Here is a 14,200-nt window from a genome sequence, read left to right as displayed (position 1 = left end):
TGCCATCATCATCCTATTACCTTTTACTGTGTGTTCATTCATTGTTCATTTTTATAATGTCCCCTTTACTTTACTTTTCTATTTGTTTATGAAAAGTCATCATCCAGTACAAATATTGCTTTGCTCTAACAGTCATCCTCTGCAATGCATTCAGACCAAGTGAGAGGTGGAAATGGCGGAGAATGGCAATTGTATAAAGTTTTGAGGACAGCGATTCTGTTTTGTCTGCCAGCTGATAGAGCTCTATTGGATGTAAGAATAATATGTGGTCATCAAATCATCAAGAGTCAAATATTTTTCCCAAACCTTGAAATTAATTAATATTTTTGGAAATATGGTCATTCACTCTTGCCTAGAGTGTGAGAAGCTTGATACTACTTTTGTCAACATTGCATTTTTGTACAAATTAAACAAATGAGCTATAATGTACTTTAGCATTAGAGGTGCTGGTGAATTGCATTTCCTTTGACAGCCAGGAAAGCTATTTTCTCTAGTTTCTCTAAGTATATTTAGTCACCGGGATAAATAGTTCCCATCAGTTTTCTCATCAATGTTAAGTTAAAGTCCTCATCTTGGAATCTTTTTCTCTTGTAAATATGTTGTATTTACTTTGACTTATAATACCATGACTTTTTTACCTTAATATTTATCTTTATTAATGAGTAATTGTAAGGCAAAAACAAAAAATTATGGGAATAAATTTCACAGTGCTATGGCCTTAATGTTGAAATAATATGACTTCCATGCCTTTAATATCAAAATCGGTTTCCTAGTGCTCAGTCCTATGAAATACATCATCTAATAGCTTGAATTTATTTAAATATGTGGAATTAATCCATATAGGCTGCACTTAAAACCTAGCAAAATCATTTAATTTTTCAAAATGATATTAAATTATAGTGTATTCAATTAGGTACATCAATTAAAAAACATTTTCAAATAATTGAAAAGAAAAATGGCAATAAGATGTGCTGTGATATACCGCAAATATGTGATATTAACAATATTCAACAATATTCCAAACATTGAAATGTTTGGCCTGTATATGGGAAACATGATTTATTTTAACTACATAAGGGATGATATGAATATAGAAAATGATTGATATGGGTGCAGAGGGACTGATGATTTTGCATCACATTTGCTATTGCTACATTCCTGCTAAAACAGTATAATTTTACTGATAGGTCATCATTACCACTAGAGGAGGGTAATATAGCATGATATTTGTTTTGTAGGTGAAATGCGTCACCATTTTAAGGCGTGTACTTCACAGAAGTGTCTATATACGTCTGTGGTCTCTGCTACTGAATACAGACAGCATCATTGCAGCCACCTGTTGCACACAGCAAATCAACTCAAAGACCTCCTATCTGAAAAAAAATGCAGGCTGAGGAATACAATCGTAGAGGTAATCATGCTTTCCATTCTGTGTTAATAGTATTTTACAATAAGTAAAATAATTATGAATGATATATTTTATTAGAAATATCACTCCAGTTGTTACAGTGTCTTTTACTGATCAGGTAAGGAGTTGGTGGACTACATCACGCAGTACCTGAGCACTATCAGGGAGAGAAGGGTGATTCCTGATGTGAAACCAGGCTACATGAAGGACCTTCTCCCTGACACTGCGCCTGCAGAACCAGAGGACTGGGAGAATATCTTCAATGACATCGAGAGAATCATCATGCCAGGTGTAAGTTCCTACTGTCATCCTTCATCATATGAACAATTTCAAACTCTAATTGAAATTCTGCTTCCTTTCTCAGCTCACTCAAATCATTATGAAATTTTGGAAGTTGTAGCCAGAAAAGTGTTTTCTCCTTTTTTCCCAAGTTGGTTCACTGGCAGAGTCCTCATATGCACGCCTATTACCCCAGTCTGACTTCATGGCCCTCTATGCTCGGGGACATGTTGGCTGATGCCATCAACTGTGTTGGATTCACCTGGGTAACCAACACTTTTTTCTCCTCAATTAAAAAAGCCAAAAATTTGACAATAACAACGTGACACTATCCTGAGAAATTACATTCTGTCTTTGATGTTTTTGTAAAGGCATCCAGTCCTGCTTGTACAGAGTTGGAAATTCATGTGATGGACTGGCTGTGTAAAGCCCTGGGGCTCCCCTCCTTCTTCCTGCATCACCATTCTGACAGCAGAGGTGGAGGCATACTTCAGGTTTGCTTCACCTGATCTGTTTTCTGTTATGGTTTGTTTGCTTTTTTAGGCACAAAACCCTTTACACAGTATAATTAGCCCACTATCTTTAACCTCTATATCCACTCTCCTGATAGAGCACAGTGAGTGAGAGTACACTGGTGGCTCTGCTGGCAGCCAGGAAAGACAAAATTCTGCAGCTGCGGGCTGAGCTCGACCACGACATTGACGACTCTGTCCTAAATTCAAGACTGGTGGCTTACGCTTCTGATCAGGTCAATGTTACTACTTCTTGTACTTTAACTTCCAATCAGTTGGATGAAATAAAACTGATGTTGGTGTGCCACTGCATTCATAGGCCCATTCCTCAGTTGAGAAGGCAGGGCTGATCTCCCTGGTGAAGATCAGATTTCTGCCCACTGATGAGAACTTGTCTCTGAGAGGAAACACTTTGAAACAAGCCATACAAGAAGACAGGAGGATGGGACTGGTCCCTTTTATGGTAGGTACTGAAGAATAGGTGTGTGTCATGGAAATAGGAGGGTGTTTACCATACCAATTAATTTAGCATATTTTCTACCATTAATAACACATCATGTATATTTTAAGATGTATTATTGTGTGGTAAAGCAGATGCAAGTAGGAAAATATTACCAAATTCACATTTTTTATTTTTATGGTATTCGTGTTTGCTCATTGTTTGCCCTCTGGATGTTTGCTTCCCCAGTAACCTAACTTGTTCATCAGCAGAGTCTCAAACCTGCATCATCCACTGTTCATGCTACAGACTTTATCAGACAAATAGCTAAATATTCACTTTCATAATGCATTGAAATGAAAGAGCTGCCTAGAATGTAGAATAACACATTCAAATAGACAGACAATTATAGTGTGCTACTTCTAATAACTCAGTGGCAATGTTAAGTGTGTGTTATTTTAAATAATTAAAATATATACATAAGTGTTGAATTGTATCTGATTTTGTTCCTCTCCTGTTCAGCTGTGTGCCACTTTGGGAACTACTGGAGTGTGTGCCTTTGACAAGCTATCTGAACTGGGACCAGTGTGTACGTCTCAATATTTACTCCTACAGTGTCTTCAGTAACTTTGAGTCTAAAAGTCTAATATATTTTCCTATTTGGCTGTAGTGGGAGATACTTGATTTAAATGTTTCTACAGGTGCAGAAGAGGGACTCTGGCTCCATGTGGACGCTGCATATGCTGGCTCAGCCTACTTCTGTCCTGAGCTGCGCTGGTCCCTGGAGGGCATTGAATTTGCACAGTCTTTTGTCTTCAACCCCTCCAAGTGGATGATGGTTCATTTTGATTGCACTGCTTTTTGGTGAGTGAGAACAGTATCATCTCACCTCTACAGAAATTAGAATTATGTATGAGAGTGGGTCTCAAGTGAAAAAATCACACAGTGAAAAGATGCTTGCTGGTTGGTAATATGGTTTAATTGTGTTGCCTCAGGGTAAGGGATAAATATAAGCTCCAACAGACGTTTAACGTTGATCCTGTTTACCTGAGACATGAAAACTCACAAGCAGCCACCGATTTCATGGTACGATCCCTTCATATCTCCTTCAAATTAAAGATTCAACTATCAGGGTGAACAATCATATCTGATAATACCACTTTTTTCTGTTTTTCAGCACTGGCAAATTCCTCTCAGCCGACGTTTCCGTTCTCTCAAACTTTGGTTTGTCATGCGTTCCTTCGGACTGAAAAACCTCCAGGCTCATATCAGACATGTAAACTGCAGTTATTTATCTTCATGCAAATAATTTTAATATCAAATATTAGCAAATGAACAGTGTATTTTGTGTGTCTTCAGGGTATTGAGATGGCAAAGCTCTTGGAGTCTCAGATAAGGAGTGATCCAAATTTTGAGGTTCCTGCTGAGAGGAACCTTGGCCTGGTTGTTTTCTGTCTGAAAGTATGTATCTTTTTGGTAAAGTGCAAAAATCTGTGTTAAGTCATCTTTGTTAGGCAATATGTTCTTCACTGGCTAATGATTGTTAAGATATATAAACTTGCCAGTCACACCTTGTTCAAAGGTGAACCAATGAACGGTGTAAACTGGTTTTATCAAGCACAGGTGAAGGTGAAAGCAATATCGGTGATGATCAGAATGAGCTGAAACCTTGAATAGATCAATAAGAAGTTGCTTTATTATATTATCTGTTATACTTTTGGCCCTGCAATGTTTTATTTATGAATATGTTATGTAAAGTGAGCGTTTTATCATTCTAGGCAGGAAATGCTTCAACCCAGGAGCTGTTGAGAAGACTTACCCGATCTGGCACCATGTACCTCATCCCTGCAGAAATTAACACCAAACGCATCATCCGATTTACGGTGACCTCACAGTACACCACCGCCAATGACATCCTTAGAGACTGGGGAATTATCTCCAAAATGGCTTCAAATCTTGTGGCTGAGATACAGCTGCTCGATAATGCAGTCCAGTCAAAACTAGAGGATGATGAGGTAATAGGATCTGAAGAAAACTACAACCCTAACTCTGACACCAGGTCTGAGGAGACGGAGGATGCTACCTCCAAGATGGACAAGGCTCAAGTGGAGCTGTGGATTGACAAGGGTTGGAATCGGAGGGTAATGCGCTCTCTGAGCTGCAGCAGCGAGCCTTACACTTGCATTGGTCCCCTGTCTGGCTGCGACTTTGAAACAAGGCCTTGTTCTAAAGATTCTGCAGTTGCCCTCTCTACGCCTCCAACAACAGGGTCTGGCCCATTGCTTAAGATTACTGAGGTGCCTTCAAATCTTCCGGGTAAACAGGTGCTGAAAAAGCTGACAAAGTTCTACAGCGTGCCCAGTTTCTGCAACCCGTGGGTGCAGTGTGGTCGGCACCAGCTGTGCTGCCCTCTGAAGGCTTCACAGACAGCTCAGAAACACTTGTCCTCCACCTGCATAAGAATGAACTGTATGTCTTCCTCTCCCATAGCCAATACAGCACCCTCTCCTACTCCACTGGAAACTGCCACTGCACCTCAGCTCTCATAATGATCATGAAAGCCACGCACAATAGTTTACATACACAATAGTTCAGCTATTGATAATCAACTGTTTACTCCTATCATAGATGTGGTCGTGCTGTTCTAGCACAGTCAGGAAATTGAAAATCACTAACTGTGTAAAATAAACAAATATGACATGATTTGGGGATTGCTTTGCTCATTTACAATCATATTTTTAAGATCTTTTTATTAAAAAGTATTTAAAACAAAATTATTCTGTGATATATTTCTGTACACAATAAAACAGCTCATGATATGTGCCATACATAAATGGTCAGTGTGCGGGTCATTTATCATCATTCGGAATCCTGTAAATCAAATGTGCAATCTGAGTTTCATAGCTTTTACAATAATAAAGACTGAAGTCATTCACAGCCTGATTTTGCCATCCGTGATGGAGTTGAATATCTCCTGAGTCATGGGTACGTAGCCATTATTGTCCTCCAGGTAGAACAAAGAGTCCTTGATGACGGCAGGGTTGAAGCCCTCCTCACACAGCTTTACCTTCATTTGCTTAAATGTCCCAGTCAATACCAGCGCATCCTGCCACAGAAAAATACATATTTTACGTTATATAACGTAACGTTTATAAACTGACATTTTCAGGCAAATGTATGATTTTGGCTGTATGTGATAATTTGTTAGGTATCAGTTCACCTGTATGCGAATGAAGCGTGGCCTTGCATAGCTGGGGAGGGATTTTTTGACATACTGATATGTGGCTTTGCCGTCAAAGTCCATGTTTTCTTTCAGCGTCAGTGCTGCCATTCCAATTCTCCCCTCATGTCCTAATCAGTCAAGGTCATAGAAAAAAGTGCAAATGTTACATGCTTCATACTATTGCAACATCAATGAATACCTGTTTGTACACTGTTGTCAAATTGAAACTGACTATTTTTTAACTTTGATTATTGCAGGACTGCATGATTTGTTGTTACAATGATTAATGATGAATAGGCTGGTAACGGGTTGTAAAAGTTATTGAACCTTAAAAAATAGAATAAATAAAAGCAGACTCAAGCAGACATGGTCTTCAGGTGAATAAAATATATAAAACTTGTAAAACATAATACCTAAGACCTATCTAAGCTATACAATTTTGATCAAATTAATATATCCTGTATTGCTCTGAAATGGGTGATAATAATGTAATCATTACCTGGCACCTTCACACCATAGACATTAGCCTCCTCAATACAATCTACCATGAGCAAATTATCAGCCACCTCTGTGGTTGCCACGTTTTCTCCTTTCCACCTGCATTTGATTGCAATAAAAAACACAATTTATTTTTAAGTCATTTTTTTATAATTAAGACAACAACACAGTCAGAGTAAACCTATTTGAATTCCATTTGCAGAAAATGCTGAAATAAGGATTAATGAATATTCTTAATCTTAACTAATTTAAAAGGAATCAAACACTGGAAATAAGTATAGTACATTAAGAGTGCTTGTGGTATCTCGAAAAAATGATGTTACCAATACAAAGTTTTGTCCTACATCTTAAATTTATTCAACACTTAGAGTTTAAGCATCGTTATCAGTAACTGTTCCAGATGTGGGCTCCTTCTTTCCATTATTTGCACCTCTCCTCACCTGAAAGTGTCTCCAATGCGGTCTTGAAAGAAGACAAATCCCTCGTCATCTATCCTCAGAAGGTCGCCACTGTTAAAGTAGAGGTCTCCCTTCACAAACACATCTCTCAGCTTCTTCTTCTCCGTCTGCTGATTGTTTCTGGCGTAGCCGCTGAATGGTGTTTTCTCTCCAATCTTCGCCACCAACAAACCAGTCTCTCCTGTGGTTGAAAGCAACGGTGAGCTGACATATATTAGACAGAGCTGAAGGTCATGCAAGAGCCTTGTTTTTTGGGGGGATATTTGGCTCACCTGTGGGGACTTCAATACAAAATCCTCTAGAGTCTTTGACCGGCTCCTCTTTCTCTGTGTCGTACCTTATGAGTTTGTAAGGGCATGCCATCTGAAAAACAGTTCAAGAATAAAATTGAATACAATGATAAAAAAACAAAAAACAATTACCCCTAAAACATAACATTTAGTTGGATAAAACTGGTGACTTGGTGAAAAATGTTACTGTACAACCAAATACTAATACTCTGTATCGGACAAATGAACAGCATTTTTATTGCCTCTTACTTTGTGGAGAAAATGCTCTCTGCCAATAGCTCCAACTTTCCCAGCATAGTTCACAAAGCCAATATTTCCCTCTGTTGCTCCATAGCATTCACAGATGTGAATGTCCCCAAACCGCTGCAGGAAATCAGCCCAGGTATCTGATCTTATTCCATTCCCCACAGCCAATCGGACTTTATGATCCTTGTCATTGTCTCTCTAGATGGGAGCAAAGAAAGATGAAAGCTGGATGTGACAAGGATAATAAACGTCTCATTATGTGCACAGTGTATTTGACTGCAGTGAGTATTTGAGCTATAAATATACTTAAAAGATATATTCACAATATTTCAAGTCTGTCTTCAAACATTTGTCTTAAAACAATAGTCAAGAGCCTATATAAAATCTGAAACTTGCCGCTCGCTGTAACCACTCCTGTTTATATTGAACATTAGTCCTTCTAAAAATGCTCTTACAATGTGAGTTATAGGGATGAAATCCACATATTATTGTATTGTTTTGTATGAATGTCTCTCACTGCAAGCCAAATTTACCTGCGGGTACAAATACAGAAATCTAATCTAATCTAATCTAATCTAATCCAAACAGTCCTTGTTTTGAGCCAAGTGTAGAAGTTTATCTGTATATAATATGAAGCTCCAGCAGTCTGAGTTAGTCAAACGAGGGGATATCTTCCACAGTTACACTCTTTTTAGTTGTAAATTCCCTGTCAGAGACTTGACTGACAGTGTTTTCTATTCAGCTGCCATGGAAGGATTATAACAAAAATAAGGAATTTAACACTAAAAAGACAGTTACTCTGAAAGATATTGACTTGACCAAACAAGCTTTTAAATACATTTTTGCACAAAACAAGGACAGTGGATTTTGTACCCCATCACTTACATTGAAAGTGCAGTATAAAGGGGGAATGATTAAAGCAAGAAAATCGTGTGTTAATGTTCATTTGGGCACCTGACTATTATTTTGAGACAGACTTGACAGACTTATGAATCCATCCTTTAACAGCATATATCTGGTTATACTATCTTAAACAGTATTAACTTTAACCATATGTGCCTTCATTCTGAGGTTTACCTTTGGTGTGTTGCAGAGGTAGCGCATAATCTCTCCTATGTACTGAATGACCGTCACATTGTACTTTCTACAGTCATTCCAGAATTGAGAGGCAGAGAATTTCCGTTTTAAAACGACAGTGATGCCTAGAAATAAGGAGGCACAGAAATCAGCAACTCATAATCTCTTACTGAGAGTTCAAGAACGGTAATAAACTCATGAACTTTGAAATACAAACAGAAAAAATCACAGCCAAACTGCCTGCTATTAGAGGTCATATATCTGTTGGTTTAACCTCCAATGAACTCAGTGCAGCTGGAAGTTGTGTTTTGTAGTTTTATGATGCTTTTGTACCATATACTATGAAGTATATGTGTGAAATATCCATGTATTACCTTTTTCTATGGCTCCACAAAGACCCATCAGAAAGCCAGCACTGTGGTAAAGAGGCAGGTACACGAAGACGACATCGTCTGAACGTACGCCAGCAATAGACTGAAGAAAAGACGCCATCCATATTCTCTCGTGGTTAATTACAGCTGCTTTAGGAAGTCCTACGTGATAACCATTAAATCATGTTTTATTGTCATACAGCACTTCTGTTGCACAAGGCCTGTGCACTAAAAAGAAGAGTGCAGCCTAAGGTGAAGGTCATACAAAACAGTCAGATTACCTGTGGTTCCTGAGGTGTAGATGTACAGAGCGGGGCTCTTAATGGTAATGTTGGCCCTCAGGTTAGGCGACACAGGTTGGTCCGAAGCCTGCTGAATCTTGTCAGAGAGGTTTTCGACACCCTCCAAATCACAGTCCTCACTGAGGATGAACACACGGGCGCCCTGCTGCTTCAAGGTGGGCAACACCTCCTCTACCGCACCTCGCAAGTCTGAAAGACAGCCAAAAGAGAGCTGATGAGGGCTTCAAGGACGTTAATATAGCACAATAAAAACAGGGAAACAATTGTAGCTAAATCAATGTTAGAATACTTTAGTTGCCAAGTTTTGCCACATAAAGGAATTTGACTCTAGCTCCCAGTAGCTCTCAATATACCTGTACCAACATTTACACAAGGATATACATTTAACATCACAAGTAACTTATTAAATTAAAGAAGAAGACTATTTAAATTGTCTCTATGTAGCGCACATATGAAATGAACTGGCATCTGAGTGTCTCTGTGTAGAATGATGTATGTGCAGCGTTTGGCACTAAAAGACTGTTTTCACCCTTATCTGCTGAAGGTAGGAAAGGTTCTTAAATTTGAGCTTAAAACTAGATGGACGAGATCATTTTATGACATTACAACTAGTTTTGGAGGCCCATTCAGGTGCCTCTATGCAACAGGTGTAATCCACTAAGAACAGACTTTGCAATAAAAGAAAGTGACAGAAAAAAATGGCAGATGAATTGATAAGAAAAATAATAGTTACTTGCAATTATATTTTATGACATATTGAAATATAAACATAATAGATAATAAGACCAAAACAAAAACAAAAACCTCAAAATAACTCTACTCAGTTCTTACAGTTAGAAATATAAACTATAGCCTACCTGGAGTGAATCTCTTATTTTAGAAGAATGTCTAGAAAATGACACCAATATATAATCGATCAAAGCAATTATGAAAATCCCTCATAATCACATGGAGGACAACGACGTTTCCATGCTCCTCCACCTTACCTGCACCTGCGATCAGGACCTTGGCTTCACAGCAGGAGAAGCAGTGCAGCAGAGATTTGGACCTGATGTTGTAGTTGAGCAGGGCAGCTGTGCATCCAAGTTTGGCCAGTCCGAGCCAGATCCACACAAACATAGGCTCGTTTTCCAGAAAGACTGCCACTGTGTCTCCTTCCTTCAAGTGGGCATGCGTCCTTAAGGCTGTGGCTACTTTGTTGCTCTCTTTATCTGCTTGGCTGAACGTGAATGAGCTCTCCTCGAAAACCAGAAACTTCTTGTTCGGCAGCTTCGCCACTTTGTCCAGAAAACAATCCAAAATACTGTAAAATGGTTTGTGTTTCTTGTATTTGCTTAATTTCATGGCGATGCGAAGAGCTGTAATGGCGTAGTTTATATCGTTCATAATGTAAGGGTTTCTTAAGTAAAGGAATAACGGCAAAACTGCCAAACCTGCAAGAGTGGTATATAAAATATATGCAATCATAATTATCAAGAGAAAGGATCCAGTGTGCAACAAACGACTAACTTCTGACAGCCCTAACAAACCACGACAGCGTAATCAGTGGTGAGGCAGAGGTTGGACCAACATAAAAGTGGGTGGGCCATCTTTTACTAGGGGGGAAAAAAAGATTTATGAAAAGTTAAAACAAACAAACTGAAAAACTAGTTGACTTTGCAACTTTTAACATCACAAAGGCAATAACTGCAAAAAATCTCCCTATCCAGCATGCTCAACCAACAGAGCAGGAGTGTATAAAAGCTGCACAATGTAAACGGTCCAGTCTAAAATACAGTAGGCTTCACCAGCACAACAGTCTGGCATTACGCCCGTGCTGTGTACAGACCTATGGTACAGACCTGTTCATTTCCCGCCTCTTGAACTTTGAACGACTTTCTGCACAGGTGGGGTAACAATAGGACGTGTTCCTGGATGGAAAGAAGTTCTCCAGCTGCTGCCAAGTGAAGAGTATCACCTTTATGACAAAGACAGGTGATACTTGTTTAAGCCTTTACAGCATTTCCTGCTGCAGACATGTTTTTATAAAGGCTCATACGTACGAAAATGTATCCGTCTTTTCTTTTCCAAACGATGTTACATGTCACTGCTCACATACTTCCGCGTCCTTTACGTTGGCATGGATGCTAACAATACGTCCAGAGTCAACAGTTTATGACAACAACAAACTCAAAAGCAAACATGGCCACTGTGTAGAAGATATTGATCATGTACCTCTTGCATAAAAGACAAAAACGATATGTTTAAAGTTTCTAACCAACTCGCACAACCTTTCCTCAAAAAATTCTGCCATTGTTATTTCTTCTTCATGTCTCACTAGAGCTACGTATGGAGTAGTGAGTGGAGGCACAACAGTGATTGGACATGAACTCGCAGGGAGGGCTTTTCACCTGCCTGGACAGGCACACACACACACACACACACACACAGTGGCCTGTAAAGCATCAATGCAAAATGAATTGCAAAACCGATAAACCGCGGTCCATAGGCCGTATTGTTTCATCACTAGTCACGACCTTGTTTAAATATAATTACCATCATCACACAGCCAAGTCTGGTCCATATCTGTAAATATTTACACTAATAGCAGGAATAACAGACACAATGTCCCATTTACAGCTCTTTATTGTACTAAAGTGGCTAGGCTTCTCAAACATATGCCCACATACAAGTTATAAAACTGCATACAGGCTTTTCAAACACATGGCTCTTGACACAAGGCACAACTTGCATGTTACTGTAATGCTCTTGCCTATATTTCCTCCCACAAATTCAAAATAATGCGTATATTTTCACTTGCCCAGCTGCTGTGCACGCGCGCAGTGATATAACCGTAGCACATACAGTAGCCAGGTGCCTGCATGCCTGCCAAAAAAGTAGTAACTTTTCTTGTGGCAAAAAGGTATAGGAATAGTTGGTTAAACAATAATGGATTACATTTTTGAAAATGTAACTGAACAACAGAGTACTTAAATCGTTACATCAAAAAAGTAATCCAAGTATTCTAACGTGTTACCCCCAACACTGGAGATCATACTTGCCAATATTTAGGTTTTGGGGGGGGGGGGGGGGGGGGGTGAAGTGAAAGATAACATTTTGACTTGACTTTGTTACTATAAATTCAATAAAACTGTTGCGAATAACAAGCCAATAAGTACTAAGTAAGTATAAGTATTAAAGTAGCTGTTCAGCAATCATAAACGTAGAAAAGCAATGTTTTCAACTGCTTTGCCTGCAATGTCCCACTGCAGGTATATTTTACACAACCACAGCATGCTGGGTAAGCTAACAACACAATAGCTGTCTGTATGTAGCCTGACTGTTTCTTAGAATTTGGTAAATTCTTGTAAGTTTAGCCACTGGCTGAGACAAACCGGCCCCTCCTCACTGCAGGCGGTCAAACACATTAGAACATGAAGGACCTTTCATAGACAATCTGGCAACTTGGGTAACGTCAGCCAAACATATAAAACTTATGGATCCACATTTATGATGATTATTCATAATAAAGGTTGAGTACCATGCAAATTATGTGGAGTGTTGGCAGGTCTGAGTCAGATGTTGCAAGTGATGTGAACCTGAGACAGTTGCAACATGTTATAATGTAAAATACATTAAATTTCACAACATTTGATTTTTGTCTCAATGAGCATAGTATTCTGAAAATAATTATTGTTTCACAATAATACTATAGTATTATTTATTTATTCAATAACAATATAGTATTATTTGTTTATTTAGTTATTTAGGGTTACCTTGAGTCACTGTGCAGATGCTGCAGATACAATTCAATCTCTTAATTTTTCAGTGTTAAAGTCTTAAAAACTGATTTTAACCAATGCTATAAGTCCTGCCCTTTTTTAAATACTCTAGATTATCTATTCACTGTATGACAAATAGTAATGGCTTACTATTTGCGTATGGACCTTTACAATAGGTTTGTGTTAACACGATATAATGAAATGATTTTATTATTACATCATTAATTACAATGATTGTGTACATCACAATGAATTTTGCACAATTGTTTTGGTGTATTTGGGTGAAGTGCCATACACCCACAATGACCCACAATATTTGTATTGATGTTTTATCTTTTTTAGGGACAGTTGCAACATCTCAAACTCAGCCATGACTGAACATCATGTGCTAACTAGGTAGACAGATTGACCTTTACACGTCACTTAGAAGTCAACAAAACAATGATTCAAATTGAATAATAAATGTTGATTGATCCATAAAAACGATCAGCAAAAATATAGCTCATGAAAAATTAAGTTGTACACTTTCAATAAATGCAGAGTCTTGTGTCTCCCTGGTGAGGGAGGGTATGTCTAAACATGTGCAGTATCATCACTCTAACATGTTTCTAAATGGAGTAATACGATTTTTTTGCCACCAAAAGGAGTCAACATACATTTCTGATTTTGTTAAGTTATGAACCATCCAGACCTCTCAAATTGTCTGGGATAGGATTTCTGTCCCTAGAGTCAAGAGGCAGCTTTTGGTTTTTATGCTCCACTTTTCTGGAACATGAAACTTTGTCTGGCACACTCAAGTCAGGCACACTTAATTATCAACATTGTTCTGTCCAAAATTACATGGAAGCTGGCATCAACTCACTTACTGTAAACAAAGGTCAAAAGATTACATGTGCATAATAAATTTAGCTGACTTTGCAAAACATAGACCTAGTGTACACCCATTGCAACAGATTTGTCATCAGTGTGTTTCCTTTCTGCCAACTGTCAATGACAAACTGTGACAGACAGAAGATTATGATTTGAGAAACTTTAATGAAACCTACAACCTAAAACCACTCTTTTGATTAGTAGTAGTTCAAATGGGCAACAGTTCACCTCATCTTTCACCAAATCAAATATTAACTTCTTGTGAATCTCTCCTGGAAGTAAGTAAGATATACAAAAAGAAATATTTTTAAGAGGAATAGTTATGTTAAAAGTTGGTTTCATTGATTTTTTTTACACCAGGCAAATATTTGGGTTATAAATAATATTTATCAATTAATTATGAGTTAATGGAGGAGTAGTGAGAAATAGGTCAGAATTTATAAGTCTACACTGCCTCCGGCTACTT

The 14,200-nt window shown here is 38.3% G+C and overlaps 2 protein-coding genes across 3 annotated transcripts; one reads left to right on the top strand and one right to left on the bottom strand.

Moving 5' to 3' along the window:
• The first annotated feature begins 1,383 nt into the window (after positions 1-1,383).
• hdc (histidine decarboxylase) lies at positions 1,384-4,276 on the top strand. Its single transcript, XM_053339913.1, has 11 exons — positions 1,384-1,411; positions 1,527-1,699; positions 1,840-1,953; positions 2,059-2,181; positions 2,298-2,435; positions 2,519-2,662; positions 3,161-3,227; positions 3,340-3,502; positions 3,634-3,724; positions 3,816-3,914; positions 3,998-4,276. The coding sequence occupies exons 1-11, from the start codon at positions 1,384-1,386 to the stop codon at positions 4,136-4,138; spliced, it is 1,281 nt and encodes a 426-aa protein (XP_053195888.1). The 3' UTR covers positions 4,139-4,276.
• Positions 4,277-5,296: 1,020 nt separating this feature from the next.
• LOC128358053 (long-chain fatty acid transport protein 2-like) lies at positions 5,297-10,646 on the bottom strand. 2 transcript variants are annotated; one of them, XM_053318486.1, is made up of 10 exons: positions 10,090-10,646; positions 9,083-9,292; positions 8,805-8,963; positions 8,431-8,555; positions 7,357-7,551; positions 7,090-7,180; positions 6,800-6,998; positions 6,361-6,458; positions 5,859-5,989; positions 5,297-5,744 (listed from the first exon to the last, which is right to left on the bottom strand). In XM_053318486.1, exons 1-10 carry the CDS (start codon positions 10,568-10,570, stop codon positions 5,571-5,573), a joined length of 1,863 nt encoding a protein of 620 aa, XP_053174461.1. In that variant the 5' UTR covers positions 10,571-10,646; the 3' UTR covers positions 5,297-5,570. The 2 variants fall into 2 exon arrangements, with proteins under 2 accessions (XP_053174461.1, XP_053174462.1); XM_053318487.1 differs by lacking the exons at positions 5,297-5,744; positions 5,859-5,989 and adding an exon at positions 6,019-6,038 and having other exon boundaries at positions 6,282-6,458.
• Positions 10,647-14,200: the final 3,554 nt, after the last annotated feature.

Source organism: Scomber japonicus, chromosome 1 (genome assembly GCF_027409825.1).
Source record: "Scomber japonicus isolate fScoJap1 chromosome 1, fScoJap1.pri, whole genome shotgun sequence".
Taxonomy (NCBI): domain Eukaryota; kingdom Metazoa; phylum Chordata; class Actinopteri; order Scombriformes; family Scombridae; genus Scomber; species Scomber japonicus.
The sequence above is the reverse complement of the archived record's forward strand: the minus strand, read 5'-3'. Positions and strand labels throughout refer to the sequence as shown.